General features: G+C 42.1%; 1 protein-coding gene across 3 annotated transcripts in view; it reads left to right on the forward strand.

The window, feature by feature from the left end:
• Window positions 1–20,368, forward strand: part of TIPRL (TOR signaling pathway regulator) — a 31,987-nt gene extending 11,619 nt beyond the window's left edge. For all 3 annotated transcript variants that reach the window (XM_042925320.1, XM_042925322.1, XM_042925323.1), the window contains exons 4-7: window positions 3,063–3,194; window positions 13,763–13,858; window positions 17,807–17,869; window positions 18,785–20,368. In XM_042925320.1, coding sequence (XP_042781254.1) covers window positions 3,063–3,194; window positions 13,763–13,858; window positions 17,807–17,869; window positions 18,785–18,928 — 435 coding nt within the window. In that variant the 3' untranslated portion in view covers window positions 18,929–20,368. The remainder of the gene's footprint in view (window positions 1–3,062; window positions 3,195–13,762; window positions 13,859–17,806; window positions 17,870–18,784) is intronic.
• The last annotated feature ends 3,203 nt before the right edge of the window (window positions 20,369–23,571 follow it).

Raw genomic sequence — 23,571 nt, forward strand, 5'->3', positions numbered from 1 at the left:
CGACTTCGGCTCAGGTCATGATCTCACGGTCTGTGAGTTCGAGCCCCATGTCGGGCTCTGTGCTGACAGCTCAGAGCCTGGAGCCTGCTTCGGATTCTGTGTCTCTCTCTCTCTCTGACCCTCCCCTGTTCATGCTCTGTCTCTCCCTGTCTCAAAAATAAATAAAAACGTTAAAAAAAAAATAAATGGCAAATATATATCTCAATGTGTACATACATGTATTACTGCTTTCAGTAATATTTAAAGAGGACATTTTTGAAACAAATTTAAAATAGGGTTCTTAGTATTTAGCATTAGTTGACTTTATATGGTAAATTTAAAAACACCTATAAATCAAGTGACTTCCTTATCATAAACCTCCATCTGACGTGAGGGAGGACTTCTTCGAAGGATGTAACTCGGGCTCATTTTTCTTGTCAGGTGTCAAGAATGCGGTGTTCCATATTTTTTGTAAGCCTTTTAACGGTTGTCAACTCCGAAAACATGAAGTTACAGTGTAATGATTTGTGAAATGTGGCCACTCAGGAAAAAAAAAATAGAACATTGCAACCACCCTCCAGCGGGACCCTTCCTGATCACACTTCTTTTTCAAAAAACATTTCCTAGTATATTATGGCATTTTTCAGCCTTAGCTTTGATTTCCTTGAATCTAGCGTGCGTTGTTGCTGAACAGCTCGGGCCTCATTTCCAGTATCTGGGGTCCCTTGGGTCTTGTCCTATTGGCCTGTTCTTCTGTTGGTTCCGGTTTATGGTGCGCAGGCTCCTGATGGACCTGACCGCCTTAGTTTTGAGTCCCAGGATGATGATGTTTTTTCCCCAGAAGGCAGTTCTGACAGGCAGCCGAGGGTATTCAGAGTCAGAGACACAGTTGTACAAACTTTCTGTAAAGGTAGGAAATACTTGAGGCTCTGAGGGCGGGAGGGTTTATGAGCAGCTGCCCAGCTGTGCTGTTGTAGTTGAACGTAGCCATGGACAGGAAGTAAACAAACGGGCACAGCTTTGTTTCGGTAACATTTTACTTAGGGACGTGGAAACGTGCGTTCCACAGTGTGAGATCTATGTGAATTCTTACGTAGAATTTCATGTCATGAATTTGAATTTCATGTGCTCTGGAATATTCTTTTTTTTTTTTTTTTTTCCAACCATTGAAAAAATGTAAAAATGATTCTTAGTTCCCAGTTCACACAAAAATGGGTGATGGGGCCACATCTGGACACATCTGGCTTTCGGGTCTTAATTTGCTAACCTCTGGTCTGGGACCCGTGTTTGAGGTTTCTGGGCCTGTAACATAAGCTGTGACACCAGTGTGGCCCCCTAGGGTGCCATCCCCAATTCAGGAGGGGCGCGGGGAATTCTCCAACGTCCCTGTCCTTAGCACTGAGCAGTGATGGGGCCAGGAACTAGCAGACCCCAGCCTCTCCCCTGGAGCGGCCATTACAGATGCGTCAAGGCCAAAGCCAGCCAACTACAGGCTCACTTTCACTTTTTCTGGGTTCCAGTGCTCTTGGCAGATCTCAGTTCAGGAATTCTTCAGGATCTTGACCGTTTGATGCTTTTCAGAAATTTTTGTTTCTTCGTCCAGCTTTTAAGCAAGAGGGTTTGTCTGGGTTACTCATTCTGACAATACTAGGAGTCAGAAGTACTTGTTACATTTTAAATTTAGCTGTTGGTTTTGGTTTTTTTTCCCCTTTTCAGATGCCTGAGTTTAGTGAGAACATGAAAAGAGTTGAGAAAGAGAAAAGAGAAAGAGCAAATGTGTTTTAAATATACTTGTCCTTGTAAATGAAGAAGATAGTATAGATAAATATAATCAATATCCTTAACCCATGTTTTATCTAATTATTTTCTCTTCCAAATATTTAAAAAAAATTTTTTTAACGTTTATTCATTTTTGAGAGACAGAGAGAGACAGAGCATGAGTGGGGAAGGGGCAGAGAGAGGGAGACACAGAATCCGAAGCAGGCTCCAGGCTCCGAGCCGTCAGCACAGAGCCCGACGCGGGGCTCGAACTCACGGACTGCAAGATCATGACCTGAGCCGAAGTTGGACGCTTAACCGACTGAGCCACCCAGGCGCCCCCATTGTGTTAATTTATGATACAACTATGTCAAAGAATGGAAAAGCTCAACATTTTGTAGTGAAATTGGATGGAGTAAAGAATGATGTGAGCTACCGATTTAGTGAGCTACCGATAGGACCTGCCTTATTAGCATTGGTGACGCTCTTGTTGGGTTGTGAATCTGTGTGTCCGTGAGCTGCGAAATAACACGGTGAAAAACTGGCCAGCATCCTCAGAAGCCCAGAATGCTAGGAGTTCTTCCCTCAGAATTTCTCGGAAAGTTCTTAATTTACCTCAGTATTTAAAACACTGTTTTGTACGCTTGGGGGAGCTAGGCTGCGAATCTAAAATACATAGCAAGACTCTAATGGGAATTTTTTGTAAGTTCCATACCGATGTTTTTTCCAAGTAGACTTTCACCGCACAAAACCGCTCTGGGTGTCTATGATAGCAGTCGTCCATCACGCTGACTAATGTTCAGAGGATTGATTTTTCTCATAATCACAACAGAACACTTGATTTAAAAAAAAAAAAAATTTTTTTAATGTTTATTTATTTTTGAGACACAGAGAGACAGAGCATGAACGGGGGAGGGTCAGAGAGAGAGGGAGACACAGAATCCGAAGCAGGCTCCAGGCTCCGAGCTGTCAGCACAGAGCCCGACGTGGGGCTCGAACTCACGGACCGCGAGATCATGACCTGAGCCGAAGATGGCTTAACCAACTGAGCCACCCAGGCGCCCCAAGAACACTTGATTTTAACTTGACTTATATGAAAGCTGAAGAATTTTGAGTCTGTCTTGTAAGGCTACAGTATCAGCCACCTGTAGTGTTGTCAGCGTTTGAGGGACAAGGCACATACCTCATCTTTTGTGTCTACTGAGGACACCCAGGTGTAGAGCTGTGTGCTTTGGCCATGCAGAAAAGACCGGTGGGAAGACTGTTCTCCTGTGTCTCCAGCTCCTTCAATTTTCATGTGTTCCTTCCGAAATTTGTTCTTTCAGGTCGTACCTACAACAGACCATATAGATACGGAGAAACTGAAAGCCAGAGAACAGATTAAGTTTTTTGAAGAAGTTCTCCTGTTTGAGGATGAACTTCATGATCATGGAGTTTCAAGCCTGAGTGTGAAAATTGTGAGTATTATAAAATGAACGTCTTTCTTCCAGGGGCGCTTGGGTGGCTCAGTCCGTTGAGCGTCCAACTCTTGATTTCAGCTCAGGGCATGATCCCAGCGTCTTGGGATCGAGCCCCCCATTGGGCTCCATGCTGAGTGTTGAGCCTGCTTGAGATTCTCTCTCTCTCTCTCTCTCTCTCTCTCTCTCTCTCTTTCTCTTCTTCTGCCCTCCCCACCCCACGTGCAGCACTCTCTCTCTGTCTCTCTCAAATAAATAATAATAATAATAAATTAAGTAAAACTAAATTAACTTCTTTTTTCCATTCTTCCCATTGGTTAGAGATATAAAGCTCACTTAGAATCACAGTGTCTTAACATGATAGCATGTAAAGTATCACGTGGGTCTAGAGTACGTCTTACTATCCATTATAAAGTTCATAAAATCTTAGTATATTCCTAAGGCTTTAGTAGAACATTTTCTTTCAAGAGCTGCCTGACTGCTTTGTAGTTTTTGGTTTTTTTTGGTTTTTTTTTTTTTGCTGATTATTTAATTAGAATGAAAATTATGGATTAATTTTCACTCTTGAGTTAAAAATTATATCGAAAGGATCTGCAGACGGCACCTTGGGGGGGGGGGTCAGAATTTGGGTGCTCCAGAAACTGCACGTCCTTCGCCAGCACAGAGGTGACAGAAACGACAAGTGTAAAACCCCCTTCTCCGTTTGTACTCTCTTCTATCAGTGGAAGGTACTTCCGTTTACAGTGTTATCGGTGGAACGTGTTTAAGAAGGGTAATAAATAGCTCATTCGCATTGACTCATATGTGTTTACTATTAGGTCAGAACTGTGTTTCTAACACTTCACGGGACATCTTCTACTGAAACTTTGTGTTACGTGCCTTATCCCTCAAGGCCCAGCCAAAATGTCACCTCCTCTGTAAGATGCACCACAGCTCCCCCCGGGAAGAGTTCAGTATTCCTCTTCCAGACCCCCAGGAGCACTTTTTCTTAACCCCTCAAGTATAGAACTTACTAGAAGGTCTCTCAAAGACAGGACCCTAGCATCAGAAATAGCTCTTAGATGGGGCACCTGGGTGGCTCGGTTGGGCGTCCCGACGTTTGCTCAGGTCACGATCTCACCGATCGTGGATTCGAGCCCCATGTCGGGCTCTGTGCTGACAGCCTAGAGCCGGGAGCCTGCTTCAAATTCTGTGTCTCCCCCTCTCTCTCTGCCCCTCCCCTGCTCACACTCTGTCTCTCTATCTCTCAAACATAAATAAACATTAAAAAAAAATGTTAGAAATAGCTCGTGGAGCATAATGGTTGTCAGTGTTGGGATTGAAATTATTGTTTTGTCCACAACAAATCAAAACAGCAATATATTTTAAAGCCACGTTTTTCTGTACAACCATAGCATTTTGGAATTACGATGAATTGGTAGAGAATCACTTAGTCTAGCTTCTGTATTTTATAGACAAGGCCCAAAGGGTTCATTTACCTAAGGTCATGAAACTAATTAGCAACAAAGTTTTCCTTGTGCTATCTCGTCTATGTCGTTATTCTAGCATTAGATAACTGAAGAGAAGTGTCATCCTATCACGTTCTTTCTTTTACCTCGTGTTACTTTTAAAAGTGACGTGGGATAGGGTTGCATTTTAAGGATGCCTGGAAGAATTTCATTCGGATAGCGTTTCTTTCTGACAGTGAAACACATATTGCCCTAAATAAATGCCATAGTTCCCAGCAGTGCGGTGTGGATAAATGAAGTTGCTTCTCTAAGCACAGACTAGCCTGGTAAATATAAATGCGGGTGAGAAACCAGGAACGTGGTGCCTGGGAAGCTAAGGAGGCACAGCTTTGCAAGAAGAAGGACGTGAAGGGGCAGCGTCGTGCTGTAAGGAGATCTTAGAATGTGATGGTGTCCACCAGACTAAAAAACTTATTGGTTATAGCAACTAAGATACCGGGATTCACCTCTGCAAGTGCAGTTTAAGTTACATGGTTAGGAAGTAAAGGAAAGATGTGGAGGTGGAGACAGAGTAGACCAGACTTCCAAAAAGCTTCCTAGATGGAGAAGACACAGGGACACGCCTAAGAGAGGACACGCGGTTGACAGGTGTGCGTGAGCATGTGCTTTTTGCTTTTTTAACATGGGGAAGACTAGCGTTGATCAGGTGCTCACAGGAAGCAGTTCCTTGTAGAGAGGGGAGAAAATGAATGGTGTGAGGTTTTGGAGGAGGAGGAAGAGGGGAGGGAAGAGGAAGGCTTTGAGCCTTTACCGGGAGGAAAAATTTACTGTGGGACCCTGGGTTGGAAGAACTCCAGTCTCCTCCTCCTGTGTCTCTCCTTTACTCTCAACGCTCAAAATGTTTCCGACATCAGATGTGTGGTACTTTTACCGACACCCAAAATTCTGGGACACTGGCCTCACTATCGACTTGGGGATAGTGTCAGATCTCCTAGGTTAAGGGCTCAAGCCCACGAGACCACCATCCCTCGCCCTACGTCTTCGGCGCCAGCCACCAGGGGTCATAGGTCCCTACGTTCCCCACAACTTCTGTCCATCTTGGCTACAAATTGGAGGTTCCCGTGACCTCCTCTCCTTGGATTTAATTATTTGCGACAACAGCTCGTAGACCTCAGGGGAACATAGCCAAATGTACTATGGATAGTCAGACAAGAAATATTCTTTGTCTTATGCTCACCAGTTTATTAAAGGATATGGTAACAGAGGTATGGATGAACACCCGGATGAGAGAGATATAGGGGGAGGTGTGGGATGGTCCCAGGTGCAGGAGTTCTGCCCCCTTGGAGTTGGGGTGCATTACCCTCCTAGTATATAGATGTGTTCACCAACCTGGAAAGTCTCTGAACCCCATCCTACTAGGATTTTATGGAGGCTCCCTCACAAGGCATGATCAATTATTAACTCCCGTTTCCGACCCCTCTCTTCTCTCTGGAAAATGAGGGGTGGAGTTGGAAATTCCAAGCTTCTAATCATGGCCTGGTCTTTCTGGGGACCAGCCCCCACCCAGGAGCCCCCCCCAGAATCACCTCATTAGAACCGAAGATGTTCCTAAGTGCCCTTCTCACTTAGAAATTTATAAGGGTTTCAGAAGCCCTCTGTCAGGAACTAGAAGCAGAGACCTATATATGTATTTTCTATTATTTCACATATAGCTTATTTATATCATCTCATTTAATCCTCCAGAAAATTCTGCTCAGTGAGAAGAAACGGAGGGTCAGAGATATTAAGTAACTTGCCTAAGATCAGTCACACAGTGGATCAGTTTGTCTTTGCTCATAATCTTCTAGGATCCAGATCGTGGGAGGGAGGATTAGCCTTAGACAGGAGAGATGCTTCTGTGGTGATGGGAGGAAAGGGGGTCTGCGTGTAGATAAGCTTACCTCTCATCCAGTGATTCCCAAAGCTGGAGTTTTATCAGAATTACCTAAACAGATTAGAGATTTAGTTGTCTCTGCACTATGGGACAAAGAATATTTCTTGTCTGACCGTGGTACCCTTAGCTATCTGACTGGAAAGTTGGGTAGACGCACGTGGGAATGGAGAGAAGAGGTCAGAAAAGGCCTGAGAACGAAGTGTGATGAAATGTAGAACGAAGTGTGACAAAGTGTGACCAAGTGTGACGATCATTTCCAGAGCCCTTGCTAGGTACTTTGCACATAAAGCTCACTCGATGCCCTTCACCTGGCCTTTTTGACATAGAACTTTTTCTGATTTAAAGTCTATGTGTTTCCCAGTTGCTCTCAAATAAAATCTGAACCGTCTCAGATCATTTTTAGTTTTAACAGAGCTCTCCAAGGAACTTCTAAAAATAAGCGTAAATGTTTAAGGAGTACCTTATATCTTTCCTTATGGCTAGGTGTTTGACTGTGGGTATGGAATATACCGTTGACTCTCGAATAGTGAGGGAATTAGGGCAACCAGCAACCCTCTGTCCACAGTTGAAAATCGTTGTGTAACTTTTTTTTTTTTTATGTTTTTATTTTTATTTTTTTGAAGGAGAGAGAGAGAGAGACGGAGCATGAACGGGGGAGGAACAGAGAGAGGGAGACACAGAATCTGAAACAGGCTCCAGGCTCTGAGCTGTCAGCACAGAGCCCGACTCGGGGCTCGAACTCACGGACCACGAGATCATGACCTGAGCCAAAGTCGGCCACTTAACCGACTGAGCCACCCAGGCGCCCCCTCGTTGTGTCACTTTTAATTCCCCAAAAACTTAACTTCTAATAGCCTACTGTTGACTGGAAGTCTTACTGATAACGTTAACAGTTGATTACACATTTTTTGTACGTTATATATATTATATACCGTATTGTTACAATAAAGTAAGCTAGAGAAAAGAATGTTATTTATTAAGAACATCATAAAGGGGGCGCCTGGGTGGCTCAGTCTGTTGAACATCCGGCTTCGGCTCAGGTCATGATCTCATGGTCCGTGGGTTCGAGCCCCACTTGGTATTTTAATCTTGGCCAGAAAACTACTAAAAAGTTCTTATTTTAGAATTTGTGAAGCTAGTTGCTTATGAATGCTTGATTTCTTGGTTTCTTGGTTTCTATAATAATTATAAAGCACCCTGTAAAGAAATGATACTGTAATGTGGAAACTACTTACATAAACAAAGTAACTTACTTATTTAAAAAAAATTTTTTAAGTTTATTTATTTTGAGAGAGTGCAAGCAGGGGAGGGGCAGAAAGAGAAAATCCCAAGCAGGCTCCATTCTGTCAGTGCAGAGCCTGATGTGGGGCTCGAGCTCACTCACTAGGAGATCATGACCTGAGCTGAAGTCAAGAATTGGCTGCTTAACCGACTGAGCCCCAGGCGCCCCTTTAAATTTTTTTTTAACGTCTATTTATTTTTGCGAAAGAGAGCACGAGCCGGGGGTGGCAGAGAGAGGGGGAGACATAGGACCTGAAGCAGGCTCCAGGCTCTGAGCTGTCAGGACAGGGCCCGACTGCTAAGGGGCTCAAACTCAACGAACCATGAGATCATGACCTGAGCTGAAGTCAGACGCTTAACTCACTGAGCCACCCAGGCGCCCCCAAAGCAACTTTAGATTCCTGTTATCGTTGGATGGAGCCTTTTAAGTTGCTTTTAACTTACTTAGTTTGTTTCAGGTTTTGAAGTATTTTTACCATCTTAAAATTTAAATTCTAAACCTAGACCATTTTAATTCAAAAAATAATAATGGTTTCCTTGTGACACAGTTCCCCAGGGAGAAAGAGTGGAGCTCTGTGCACCATGAGGTTTTTCGATTTAGTTCAGTGAGTTTATTATGAGTTTTGATAATTTTGTGTGGGTGGCATTACCTATATCTAATTATGAGGTATTCTAGGAATTAATTTTTGTTTTGTGTTTCTAAGGTAGCTTCTTTCAGCTATGTTTTTAGGCTAGGATTTTGTGTTGTAATCTACTGTCCTTGGTATGATTTATAGTTTATAGGACTAGTCTAAGATCTAAAGAAAAGCTATTTTCATGCTGATACGCAAGGTTTTAACTTTCAGAGAAAATACATTTCCTATTCCCAAATACTGGCAGTGATGTTATGTAACCAGCTAATGGTTAGTTCCATTCTTTTTTTTTTTTTTTTAATTCATTTAATGCATTTAACATACAGTGTAGTGTCGGCTTCAGGATTAGAACCCAGTGATTCATCTCTTATATAAGACACCCAGTGCTCATCCCAACAAATGCCCTCCTTCATGCCCATCACCCATTTAACCCATCCTCCCACCCAACACCTTCCAGCAACCCTCAGTCTGTTCTCCGTATTTAAGAGTCTCTTATAGTTCGCCTCCCTCTCTGTTTTTATCTTATTTTTCCTTCCCTTCCCCTGTGTTCACCTGGTGAGTTTCTCAAATTCCATATGAGGGAAATCATATGATATTTGTCTTCCTCTGGCCGACTTACGTCACTTAGCATAATACCCTCTGGTTCCATCCGCATTGTTGCAAATGGCAAGATTTCATTCTGTTTTATCACCAAGTAGTATTCCATTGTATACCACATCTTCTTTATCCATTCATCAGTATATGGACATTTGGGCTCTTTCCATACTTTGGCTATTGTTGACAGTGCTGCTATAAACATTGGGGTGCATGTGCCCCTTTGAATCAGCATTTTTGTATCCTTTGGATAAATGCCTAGTAGTGTAATTGCTGGGTTGTAGAGTAGTTCTATTTTTAATTTTTTGAGGAACCTCCATACTGTTTTCCAGAGTGGCTGCACAAAGTTTGCATTCCCACCAACAGTGCAAAAGGGTTCCCTTTTTTCTGCATCCTCGTCAACATCTGTTCTTTCCTGAGTTGTTAATTTTAGCGATTCTGACAGGTATGAGGGGGTGTCCCATTGTGGTTTTGATTTGTATTTCCCTGATGATGAGTGACGTTGAGCATCTTTTCATGTGTCTGTTGGCCATCTGGATGTCTTCTTTGGAACAGTGTCTATTCATGTCTCCTGCCCATTTCTTCACTGGATTATTTGTTTTTTTTTGGGTGTTGAGTATGGTAAGTTGTGTATAGATTTTAGATACTAACCCTTTCTCTGATATGCCATTTGCAAATATCTTCTCCCATTCCCTTGGTTGCCTTTTAGTTTTGTTGATTGTTTCCTTTGCCGTGCAGAAGCTTTTTATCTTGATGAGGTCCCAATAGTTCATTTTTACTTCCCTTGCCTCTGGAGACACGTCAAGTAAGCAGTTGTGGTGGCCGAGTTCAAAGCGGTTGCTGCCTGTTTTCTCCTGTAGGATTTTGATGGCTTCCTATCTCAGATTGAGGTCTTTCATCCATTTTGAATTTCTTTTTGTGTCTGGTGTAAGAAAGTGTCCAGTTTCCTTCTTCGGCCTGTTGCTGTCCAGGTGTTCTCCCAGCACCATTTGCTAAAGAGACTGTCTTTTTTCCATTGGGTGGTTAGTTCCATTCTGAGTAGTCAGGAGTGAATGTGGTCTACCCTCTGCTTCCATGTTTTACCTAAGAATCCAAGTATATCAGGGGCGCCTGGGTGGCTCAGTCGGTTAAGCGTCCGACTTCAGCTCAGGTCACGATCTCGCGGTCCATGAGTTCGAGCCCCGCGTCGGGCTCTGGGCTGATGGCTCAGAGCCTGGAGCCTGCTTCTGATTCTGTGTCTCCCTCTCTCTCTGCCCCTCCCCGTTCATGCTCTGTCTCTCTCTGTCTCAAAAATAAATAAATGTTAAAAAAAAAATTTTTTTTTTTTTAAATTAAAAAAAAAATAAAAAAGAATCCAAGTATATCAGGTAGGCACGTATCTCATCTCTGTGGTACAAAAAATTCCACAAAGCCTGTGCTGAGGTGGCTTTTGTTGAAGTAGTCTTATAGAATGGTCGTGTTTTATGGAGACAGGGTCTAAGGAACGGTTTCTTCACACCCCCTAGTTTTATAGATGAAGAAGGAGACTTTAGGTGGTTTAGGATCTTGATCTGAGTTACTGGTTCTCAACCTACTTCCCCTCGTTGCTCCTTTTTTTTTTTTCTTCCTAACCAAATACTTTTAACACCCCCTCCCTTTTACTACCGTGAAATGAATTTCATAGATACTATAACCCACCTTCTTTCCAGTAAACCAACATCGTGTCCTAATTATAAGATAAAAGAGAAATAAAAGGAAATTGATTTAGAATAAACGATGTATTTCAGTATGTACGTATGAATATGCATAATATGACTGCATATGACTAAATATGACTGCATATGACAATATGACTAAAGTCATAATGAAGCAGTCCTATACTTACATTTGCATATTGAATCACTGTGAATGTGACAGCTACAAGTGAAGGCTGATAGGGGTGCCAGGTAGCAGTCAGTGACTCAGATAACACAATCAAGACTGCCATTGGTGATGTAATTTTTCAAAAATGGTGAACAACCCTTTAGTAAAGTTCCAAATGAAATAAAGTAGAATCTTTCCTTGATTTGCAAAGTAATTGCGTGCCCGGAAATTCAGTGTGTTTTGTATTTGTATGTAAAATGGAGTTAGGTTCTAAGGTGAGGTCAGTATAAATTGTTGGCTTATTTATGTATGTATGTATTTGTGTTTATTGCTATTGTTATCTTTTTCCCCACATGAATGGCAGAGAAGATCTTTGGAAGTTTTGTGGATGCAGGACTGGACTTTGTTGTATAGGATGGTCCTGTGCGTTACAGCACATCTAACGTCTCTGGTCTTTAACTGCCTAATATCATTGTGACGACAAAAAACACCCTCAGAAATTTCCAAACATCCCCTGTGAGAGAACTGCCGCCTTAAAATACACAGTTAAATTGCGGAATTAGGACGAGCACTTGGGTCTTCTGACTCCTGCTCTGCCCTCCGCCGCCCTGAAACGTTACTTCAGCTCGCTTCCTGTGTTGTGCCCAGTGTAACTGTCAATAACCCACTTGGAAATGTGGGGAAATGTGGCCAGTGAGTCTTTCCAGTAATTACAAAGAGCACTCTGTCAAGTAACGCTGCTTCCCAGTCAGTTGGCTGTGACGTAGCAACTTGTCTAGGTCAGGTTCTTCCTCCAGCCCTTCTTTATTCTGGGTTTTGCTTTGAAGTCTGTTGCTGATAATCCCACCCGAAGGCAGTGTGACTGTGGACCTTTTCCCCGGCAAAGAGAGCTCCAGCCTCTCTTTCCTACAGGGAGTCGCTGACGAGCACCCACCGTGTGCTCGCTGCTTGTCTAGACAGCAGGGACAAAGTGATGACCAGAGCAGATGTTCGCAGTTATGGAGCCTGCGGTCTAAGTGGGGGCAGATGGGCTTTAAGCAAGTAAACATGTGAACGGCTGTAGTTATAAATCTTTTCGTTTATAAGGGAATGGAGAGAGAATAACAGAAGCCTGTGGTCATAGAATGGTAGGAGAAGCTTCTGTGTACAAGTGATATTTACACCGAGATCTGAGGCCAGTAGGCATTAGGTCAGGGAACAGGGCTCGTAAAGGTCCTAGGGCAGGAGAGCTTGGCCTGTGGCTGGTGACTCTCTAGGTAGTAAAGCCACTGTTTGTTAGTGGGTTATCGTGTTATTTCTTCGCTCTTCATTAATGTTGCCCTGTGCTTCTACAACTCACTCAGTTCCCTGCGTGTATCTTCTATTCCGTGCCTCACTACTTGTTATACATGCTGTTTCCTCTTTTTGGAATTCTCCTTCTCGCCCCCAGCTCTTCTTTCCATGGTCAGCTTTCCGTTGCCTTCTCTAACTTTCTTCAGCCAACTTCGGGACTTTCTCTGAGTGCTTATTGAACCTTGTGCATACCTCTGTTACTATATCTACCACATCATTTTTTTTTTTTCTCTGTTTCCCTCTTTGATAAACTTCTTGACCACTGGGATTGTATCTTTTTATATAAATCCAAGATCTACTTATAGTTAGAACTGGACACTTAGTAGACGACGAGTGTTTATTTAGTAAATGGTCAAGCTTTTTTTTTTTTTTTTTAAGAAATGGTCTTTATTTTATTTTATTTTAAGAAATGGTCTATATTTTATTTTATTTTATTTTATTTTATTTTATTTTATTTTATTTTATTTTAATTTTATTTTATTTTATTTTTAGTAATCTCTACCCCCAATGTGGGGCTTGCACTCATGACCCCAAGATCAAGAATCATATGCTTTACCAACTAAGACAGCCAAGTGCCCACAAGCATATTCCCTTTAAAGATCTAAAGGCCCCACAGTATCCAACCCCTCCCTCCCTGCCACCAGGACCCACCTTCTTACTCTCTCACTGTCTCTGTCTTTTTTCCCCGGTTTACGCTTGGAAAACAGAAATGTGTAGATGTGGCATAGACGAAAGATGCCAAGAACATGTTATAATGATCTGATAAACCAGTCTTGGGCAGTATGAAATAATACTTAATCGATTGCACTGAATTAGAGCATTTCGTTTAAGTTCTCGCCTTCATTTAATGTAAAGTGAGTAGAGATGAGTAAAAACAAAGAAATAGGTTATTCTTTCCTTTTGGTATTACTGGTGTTGACATTAATGGTAAGTACTGTCAGTTTTTAACATTTTTTTTTCAATGTTTACTTATTTTTGAGAGAGAGCGACAGAGCGCGAGTAGGGAAGGGGCAGAGAGAGAGGGAGACACAGAATTCAGGCTCCAGGCTCTGAGCTGTCAGCACAGGGCCCGACGCGGGGCTCGAACCCATGAACCGTGGGATCACGGCCTGGGCCGAAGTCGGACGCCCAACCCGACTGAGCCACCCAGGCGCCCCAAGTACTGTCCGTTTTTAAAGTGAACATTGTAATTTTCATATTACGTAGGTAAGTGTTAAGTCTTTTTAACCTCAATTATCTTTTGACCTAAAAAATATTTTTCTATTGTAGGAAACTGAAGCCAGGATATTTAGAATAGAATAGAATAGAATAGAATAGAATAGAATAGAATAGAACAGAATAGAACAGGACTAAGTTGGTGCTATGACAAAGAACCTTTAGTTCAGAGATTTCTGTATAGTGCTAATTCAGCTTTTCTCTGATGCCTTTTAAAAAAATTTATTTTCTCAGCAAAGTAATAGCATTTAGTTTTCATTAAAATATTAACATACTATTTTTTTTTTTCAGAGAGTAATGCCTTCTAGTTTTTTCCTGCTGTTGCGATTTTTCTTGAGAATCGATGGAGTACTTATCAGAATGAATGACACAAGACTTTACCATGAGGTATCTCTTCTTATTTAATGAATGTACTAGTTGATGTTGGGCTCGGTCGTGTTCTTTCACTGTCTGTCTGAGAATTTGAAATGAAATAATGCTTTATAATTTATGGCAGTCCTTCTAACCTTGAAGATTGGGTGTTCTACGTTCACTATTGACCGCATCACATCTTCCTTTCTGAAAGTTCTGGTAGCTGAAAATGTTTTCTGAAAGACGCTCCCCAGTGTTCCTCCTCAGTAGAGGATGTCTGATGCCTTTTTAAAAACTTCACGTGTACTTAAGCTGTGTTTAAGAAACCTGTCCCTGGGGTGCCTGGGTGACTCAGTTAAGCATCCAGGTCTTGATCTGGGCTCAGGTCATTATCTCAAGGTTCGTGAGATCGAGCCCTGCATTGGGCTCTGTGCTGACAGTGCAGACTCTGCTTGGGATTCTCTTTCTCTCTCTCTCTGCCCCTCCCCTGCTCGCCCTCTCTCTCAAAATAAACTTAAAAAAAAAAAAAAACCTGTCCCTTAACTCTTACCTTTGTGTTTCATATGTATTGTTTATATAATGTCTTGATATTAAAAATACCAATCACGAGGGGGCACCTGGGTGGTTCATTTAGTCAAGCGTCTGACTTTTGATTTCAGCTCAGGTCATGATCTCGAGGTTCGTGGGATCGAGCCCCTCGTCGAGCTCTGTGCTGACAGCACAGAACATGTTTGGAATTCTCTCTCTCCCTCTCTCTCTGCCCCTTTCCCGATCATGGTCTCTCTCTCTCAAATAAACTTCAAACAAAACAAAACAACAATTACATGACCTACTGAAATTTGTATTACATAATCATTTTGATAGTTGTTCTAAAGTTTGAAAGCTCTGTACTCACCTCTGAAGGAACTGTTAACATACAAGGTTTTCAGAAAAGTTAAAAAAAGGAGGAGGCTTAAATTGAAGGCATGAAAAGTCTTCTAATAGCTTATAGCAGCCTGTCCTTGTGGAATGGATTTGTACCCTCAGATCTGTGATCATGTAGAATGGTGACTTAGCGAAGGGAACACCAGTACCAGTTGGGCAGTCCTAGGAACAGTGAACTCTCACAACCACCCTGTGAAATAAGTCCCGTTATCATCGCTGTTTATAGCTGTGGCAACTACAGCAAAGACAGAGTAAGTAACTTACCCAAGTTACACAGTTATTGGGTGGCAGAAGTGAGATTTGTACCCAGTAGGGTGAGGTTGGATTGGTGTTTTCCCAAATCCTGCACTTATAGATGGGTGGGGCTTTTTTCCTTGAAATAACATGGTAACTGTGATCTTTTTCTTTCTTTTTTTTTTTTTTGCGATCTTTTTCTTTTAATAAGTGGTAGCGAAGTACTAAAGATAGACTGCATTTTTCTCCTTCAGAAAAGATGAAATCTAAGTTTTAAAAATGCTTATGCTTTAAGTCAACAGTATTTCTTAGGAATTTATCCTAAAATCATTCTTATACAGTAATCTGCAAATATTAATCAGGCAGTTGTACATTTATATATATATGTAATGTATATATACATATATACACATTATATATACATTATATATATACAGTATATATATACAGTATATGTATGTATATACATATATATACATTATGTATATATACATTATATATATTATACATATATAATATGTATATACACATATGTACATATGTACATATATACATTATGTAATATATGTAATGTATAATGTATAATATAATATATATAATGTATATATATACACGTATGTGTATCTATATATAAATGTATATACACATACATATATATATATATATATGAATGTTCATGGCAATGCTGTTGTTTATAATAGCAAAAAGGAGAGAAGGAGCTTAACGCCCACTGAATGGGCACTGATTTAAATTGTTTAATTTATATCCATATAGTAGAAAAGTATAGATCCATTAACATGAATGGCAGAAGTTATATTTAACTGATACGTAAAGATCTGCATCTCAGTGTTGAATTTTAAACATTCGTTCATCTATTTTTGAGAGTGCACGTGCATGCACGAGCCGGGGAGTGACAGAAGGAAAGAGAGAATCCCGAGCAGGTTCCGTTGTGGGGCTGGTCTCACAACCCTGGGATCGTGACCTGAGTCAAAATCCAAGAGTTCGACGCTTAACCAGCTGAGCCACCTAGGCGCCCCTCAGTGTTGAATTTTAAAAAGCAAGTATGGGGGCCCCTGGGTGGCTCGGTTGGTTGAGGGTCCCACCTCGGCTCAGCTTGTGATCTCGTGGTTTGTGAGTTCAAGCCCTGCATCAGTCTGGCTGCTGTCAGCACGGAGCCTGCTTCTGATCCTCTGTCCCCCCTCTCTCTGCCCCTCCCCCACTTGTGCTCTCTCTCAAAAATAAATAAACATTAAAAATTTTTAAAAGAAAAAAGCAGGGCGCCTGGGTGGCTCAGTCGGTTAAGCGGCTGACTTCGGCTCAGGTCATGATTTCACAGTCCGTGAGTTCAAGCCCCGAGTCGGGTTCTGTGCTGACAGCTCAGAGCCTGGAGCCTGTTTCAGATTCTGTGTCTCCCTCTCTCTGACCCTCCCCCGTTCATGCTCTGTCTCTCTCTTCTCAAAAATAAATAAACGTTAAAAAAATTAAAAAAAAAAAAAAGAAAAAAAAGCAAGTATGAATCTATATAAGATTCTGTGTAGAGATTTCTAAGTTAAAGATAGTATTATCTATAGAAGCTGTACTTATATATTATACTTTTATATCATCTAATTTTTCTTTCCTTAAGCATTAATGTGTTTTTATTGATAGAAAAGAATAAAAGTTGGGGTGCCTGGGTGGCTCAGTTGAGCCTCTTGATTTCAGCTTCAGGTCATGATCCCAGGGTCGTGGGATCGAGCCCCATGTCAGGCTCTGCACTGAGTGTGGAGCCTGCTTGAAATTCTCTCTTTCTCCCTCTGCCCCAGGCCCCAGCTTGCACTCTCTCTCTAAAATTAAAAAAAGGATAAAACTTTAAGGGAGTTTAATCTTATGTGATTTTTCTTTTATTGAATAATGTTTCACCAAAAAACAAATTGTAATACATTGCTTTTTAAAACCTAATTTTATTAAAAAAGTTTTTTTAATGTTTATTTGTTTTTGAGAGAGAGACAGAGCGCAAGCAGGGGAGGGGCAGAGAGAGAGAGAGAGAGAGAGAGAGAGGGAGACATAGAATCTGAAGCAGGCTGCAGGCTCTGAGCTGTCAGCACAGAGCTCAACGCGGGGCTCGAACTCACATATTGTGAGATCATGACCTGAGTCAAAGTCAGATGCTTAACTGAGCCACCAGGTGCCCCTCTAACACCTAATTTTAAACAGTTGTAAATGGAGGGTGCCTGGCTGGCTCAGGCAGTAGAGCAGAGGACTCTTAATCTCAGGGTCGTGAGTTCAAGCCCCATGTTGGGCATGGAGACTACTTAAATACATAAGTAAAAAGTCATAAATGGGAAAAATTGAAGTACCAAACACTTGCTTTATTAAATAAGCAATTTGACAAGAATTTTGTGGAAATAGGAGAGAATAAAATTTGGTAAAGCTTTCTTTTGTTTCGTTTTGTTTTTTTAAATGTAAGAGTAGCCTGGTTATGTAAGTAGATACTATAGCTTAAGGAAAAGGTATAGTTCCAAACATGCGGTAATATTAAAATGTCTTGCATATCTCATTTGTAAATATACATACTTTCTTTCATAGTAAAACTTTGGCTGTGTTTCTCTTAGTTGGTAATTATCAAATCTGTTTACATATGCTATCACTGTGATTTATAGAGATTGGAATCAATAATTCAGAATTCTTGGTGAGATTAGTTATCTCATTACAGAATAAGATATTCTTATCAGACTTTATGCTGCTTTTGCAACCTGTTCTGTTGTCATAGGTGGTTGTGTTTAATAGAAACTATTTGATAACAATAGAAATATTTATTGCAACCTTTTTTTTTATCTTTCCACATAGGCGGACAAGACCTACATGTTACGAGAATATACATCACGAGAGAGCAAAATTGCTAATTTAATGGTACGGTGTTTGAATACCAGTTTCTAGAAGTTGACTTTTAATGTTTCATTTTGTGTATTTCTAGCCACATCTGCCTCCCTAGATCTAGCGATTCACCTACTAAGCCCACCTATAAGATAAAGCCTCCTGGAGCGTAACTTCTCTGAATTCACCCCAGATACCAGGACAGGGTTGTTATGGGTAGCAGCACCATCATCCAGTCTAATTTCCACTTTTTATGGTGGAGAAACAGACCCAGAGTTGGTTGGCGGTGGGTCTGGTACTGTTACCAATTGGATGTTCATTCCACTTAGCGCCTCGTCCCCCCGTAACTTCTTTCTACCTAGTCTGCTTTTCTGATTTTTTTCTTAAAGTGTGGTAATTCTGTACCGCAACTTGTTTTCACCTAACGTCCTTTATTTTCTTGCCCCTCTGGGACTTGTAAAGGGCTTCTCCAAGTCTGTAGGATTCTGTAATGGGTTGTTTCCCAGGTGCCACCTTTCTGCAAACTTGTTATTCTTTTTCACCCCTAGCGCTTGTTTCCTTCTGGGGGGAGCACGTTCGTGGGTTAGAAACGTTACTTAAGAGTCTGGCGTAGACCCCGTAACTGGGCTCTACCCGAAGGCTAGTGCTTTCAAGGTACAAAAGCAGCAGGGAAAGGGGATTGGATTAAGATGTATTAAATTCTTAATACATCTGTGGGAGCGTTATAAATAATCTATCCCTGTGAGCTTTGAGGAAGTCATTCGGTAACAGGGCCGAATGATCCAGTAACGAGATACCCGTTCTCATTAGAAACACCTATACGTCCTCATAGACGTCGATTGCCACTCATTTTAGAATTGTCATGCTTTATGCATGCTTGAACCAAAGCATTGCCAAAAAGTATCAGTGCAGTGACTGAATATATACTAATACGATTTATGTATCTCCCAGCACGTTTCACCTTCCCTCTTCACGGAACCCAACGAAATATCACAGTATTTACCAATAAAGGAGGCAGTTTGTGAGAAGCTACTGTTCCCAGAAAGAATTGATCCTAAGCCTGCAGACCCACCAGAAAGTACACCTGTGGAATAGAATGTGCCACACAACGTCTGCTCACCATGAAATCTGACTGGAGACCTTAGCTCCTTGGAGGGGGTATTTTTATTATGAGAATTAATCGCCTTGTCTATGTGCAGATTTTCTGTAGCCTTAAAGGAAAAAAAAAAAAAAAAAGTAAATACAGGATTGTTGCAGGCAGGTTCCACTCAGCTGCTACTTGTATGGTCTATCTGCAGAGTCCTATTCCAGATTTATATTTTCTGGAGCCAAATTTGGATTTCTAAATTGTCACAAAGTGGGAGCTCACGAGTCTCGATGTGTGTGCGTCTCGTGAGCAGTGGGCACAATCCGCATCCGTCACGGAACTCTGTCTTCTCCCGGGAGGAGGTTCGTGGAAATCACCGAACCGCAGCACCTTGTGAGTTTCACGGGATTCCTGACCACGCATGTTGATGTACTGCTAGCTCTTTACTTTGGGCTTTTTGATGTTTATTCGTACTTCTGGAGAGTCGTGAGTTGCCTTTTAGGAAAATCAGTGTCAGACTTTCATGATCTTTACCCACAGATTAAAAAAAAATCTCTCCCCTCTATGTTTAAACTGACTTTTGACGTCTTAGAGAAGATTTCAGACACAGAACTGAGTAACCTAGGGTTTCGGCGAACTAGGGTGTTCTGTCCTTGGAAGCACCTGAGCGAGGCGTGCCTCTCCCAGGCAGGCTCCCAGAGCTGTCCCTCCTCCATCCGTAGGTGCTTTTTCTTACGTGTGGTTCTACTTGTACTTGACGTTTTTTACTTCCTTTTCCATGCAACTGTGGAATGAATAAATCCATTGAATATTGAATTTGTATTACCGTCTAGCTAATTTTGTTAGCTACATTTTGTCAGAAGTGATTTTGGTATTCGTTTGCCTTCTGCATCACCTGCAGGGTATAGGAAATGGGGATTTTGTTGGCTTCAAGAAAATACACGGCATGTTCACTGTATATTAAATATACCTGTATTTAATGTTTTCTCTTAGGACAGAAAAGTGTATATATTGTACTCAGCTTTCTGTTGTATTTTATTTGCCATGCAGATTTGAACAGAATAAACTCTTTATTCATACAAGATACAAGAAATGAAAACTCAATATTCATTAGTTGAAGTTTCGGGGCAACGTCATTATATACGTGCTGACCTTGAATCAGATGTCTTTGTCTCTGAGTCAGGGCTAGGTTACTTATTTTGAGACTCCATTGTTGAAAATTGTGAGGAATGAAAAGAATTGACTTTTTTTTTTTTTTTTAAAAACAGAGGGTGGGAAGCTGATAGGATGAGGGCACTTCCGGAAGCTCCTTTAGTTCATCCCTGTGGACAGTACCCAGAAAAACCTGTATTTGCCCATTGCTAAACAAGACGTATGCCATTTTGTATTTATTTGTTCCAAGTGTCTTTTTGTAAGAAAAGAATAAACAATAAGGAATTACTGATCTATGTTTTTTGCTAGTTCATTTATTTCAGTTGTTCCCGAAGCTTCATGAAAGAAGGGTTTGGTATCCTTGTCTCATTTGCGCTTTGTTTTGAACTTGGGCAGCATCACAGCCAGATTCTCTGGGCAGATGATAAATGAAAATCCAGCAGATAGTTCAGAATATAATCTCCCAGTTTAGCTTTTGGGCCCTCGTTCTTCCTCTTCCTCGGCCCTCCCCTGCCCCCCGGTACTTCTGTGGATGTTTTAATCAGCCAGTGTTTGCTGTATGGTGGGCTAATGATTTTTGAAAAAAGAAATATCTGCCATAAGTATCATTTTGTTTAGTTTTAAGGGCTTGGTGTGCAATGTAGCACTCGGCGCGAGGGATTACGATCATGAAGAGACAGAGTGTATGTTTTCACGGTCTTAAAGTTAAGTGGGGGAAACAAAACAGAAATAATTACAAATTTACAAATTTTGATAAGTATAATGACGGAAATAATAACTGATTGCAGACAATAACAAAATCACCGTTAGTTGAGGTAGTCCGTTCTGCTTCTGAACAGGGTGTAGAAAGTCTCGAGACTGTGACCTCATAAGGAAAAACTTCTGGATAATCTACAAAATTCCAGCTTTCCTCGAGCGTGTCAGAGAGCTGAAGTTGGGAGACGGAGCACACAATCCCGGGGAGTGATCAGCGCTCCAACAGGAGATGGGATATGCACCCATTTCCTTCTAGAAAGAGTGCTCAAGAAGGAAGCGGCCACTATATGCGCAGCTAAAGATAATCTAGAATGTTAAGTTCTTAAAGGAGTTTAAGAATTTGGCATAGCTGAGAGTTTCAAATCGGGGGACTTCCCCACACAAGATCTTTCCCAGTGGCCTATACCAAGTGTTCACAAGAAACACAGGGGCAGGCTGGAGACCAGAAAGCCCCCCCCTCCCCTCGTCGCTGGTTCAAGCATTCGGGATGTAATTGGCTACTGCCGAGGGATAGGTAGGTATGAAGCCCTGCCCACTTCCCCAGACCCGTTTCCAGAAGATGCAAAAGCTTTAGGCTGCTCAGGGAGGCGCAGCAAATCCTATCACCCCTGGGGCTCAGGCAAAAATCCAACATCTCTAGGGGAGGAATAAAGACAAAACCCATTTGCCTGTGCGGGAGTAGGAAATGTTCTGCCTTTGGACACAGCCAAAGAACCATTACTGCCGAGGAGGAGTACAAGCCAATATCCTCCAAGGTCAGAGGAGGGACAGAAAAACCTGGGCCCGGGATCCTACATGGATAACATGACCCGCTACCATGGGGAGGTGGGCATGAAATTCACGTACAGTATAATGCACACCGTCTTCAAATGTTTAGGGAACATTCACCGAGGTAGAGAATATTCTGGGCCATAAAAAACTTATACGTAGAATTAAAACTAGTAAAAACCAATAACAGAAAGGTATCTGGGAAATCCCAAATAACTTAGGATAAGAGAAATTAAGGAAGTCCTGAGTAAATGGAGACAAATACCACATTTGTAAAATGAAAGACTCAAGATGTTAATATGCCAGTTCTCCCAGGACTGATCTATAGTTAGTGAAAGTCCTAGCAGGCGGGGACTCGGGTGGCTCAGTCGGGTAAGCATCTGACTCTTTGATTCTTGGTTTCAGCTCAGGTCAAGATCTCATGGTTTGTGAGCTCGCGCCCCGCGACCGGCTCCGAGCCCCACACCAGGCTCCGTACTGACACCCCGCCTTAGGCTCTGTGCTGACATTTTTCTCGAAGTTTTTCTCTCCCTCTCTGCCCCTCCCTAGCTTGTGCACGCACGTGTGTGTGTGTGTGTGTGTGTGTGTGTGTGTGTGTGTGTGTAGCGTGTGTCCACGCCTGGGTGGTTCAGTCAGTTAAGCGTCCGACTTTGGCTCAGATCCTATATGGTTCGTGGATTAGAGCCCCGCACCAGCCTCTGTGCTCAGAGCCCGGAGCCTGCTTCGGATTCTGTGTCTCCCTCTCTCTCTGCCCTCCCCGGCTCACACTCTGTCTCTGTGTCTCAAAAACAAACAAGTGTTAAAAAAAATTACGATAAAAACTTCCACTGTTTGTTTTTTTTTTTTTTTTAATGTAATTTTATTTTATTTTTATTTTTTAATGTTTTTTGTTTTTTTTTTTTTTAATTTTTTTTTTTTTTTTTAACGTTTATTTATTTTTGAGACAGAGACAGAGCATGAACGGGGAGGGTCAGAGAGAGGGAGACACAGAATCCGCAACAGGCTCCAGGCTCTGAGCTGTCCGCACAGAGCCCGACGCGGGGCTCGAACTCACGGACCGCGAGATCATGACCTGAGCCGAAGTCGGCCGCTTAACCGACTGAGCCACCCAGGCGCCCCAAAAACTTCCACTGTTTGAAAGACACTCTTGACGCGTATCAACAGACAAGCCACAGACTGGGAGAAAAGATTTCCAAGACACATATAGGACATAGGACTTGTATCTAGAATGCATAAAGAACTCTTGTAACACAATAACCCAACTGAAAATGGGTAAACGCTGCGGATGGTAAAAACGCGTATGAAAAGATGCTCGAAATCATCACCTATTAGGCAAATGCAAATTAAAACCAGTAAGATACCACTGATGAGGGAGCTGACATCCGGCAAAGACCCCGCCCCCAGGTGGGAGACCCCGCCCCCAGGTGGGAGACCCCGCCCCCAGGTGGGAGACCCCGCCCCCAGGTGGGAGAAGTGTAACATTCCTCAGGCACGTCCGGCTGCCCAGGAACAAAGGAAAGGCCACAAAACAAATGGTTAAACTGCTAGAGTCGCCCTCAGTTTACAAGTATCTTCTCAAGAGCCTAAACTCCAGGAACTCCCTACTGAATGATAACGCTTTGCTAGAGGGGAAAACAACCTTAGCTTGAAAATAGCTAGGCCTCCACTATCCTGGGAATCTTCCTTAGCATATGGAAATCCCTTTAAGAAACTTCCTCTTGGCTTTAGCTCCCCCAACTCCACGGTATAAAACCAGCCTCTCTTTCGCAACCCCGGGGCAGCTCTTCCTGCCCGTGGATCCTGTCCCCGTGCATTAATAAAATCACCTTTTCTGCACCAAAGACGTCTTCAGGAATTCTTTCTTGGCCGTCAGCTCCGAACCCCGCCATCACCCCCAAACCTCACCGCCGCTACGCCTGTTGCAGCAGCTGCAATTTAAAAACGGGCGAGACCACCGTCAGTGAGGATGTGAAAC

Source organism: Panthera leo, chromosome F3 (genome assembly GCF_018350215.1).
Source record: "Panthera leo isolate Ple1 chromosome F3, P.leo_Ple1_pat1.1, whole genome shotgun sequence".
Taxonomy (NCBI): domain Eukaryota; kingdom Metazoa; phylum Chordata; class Mammalia; order Carnivora; family Felidae; genus Panthera; species Panthera leo.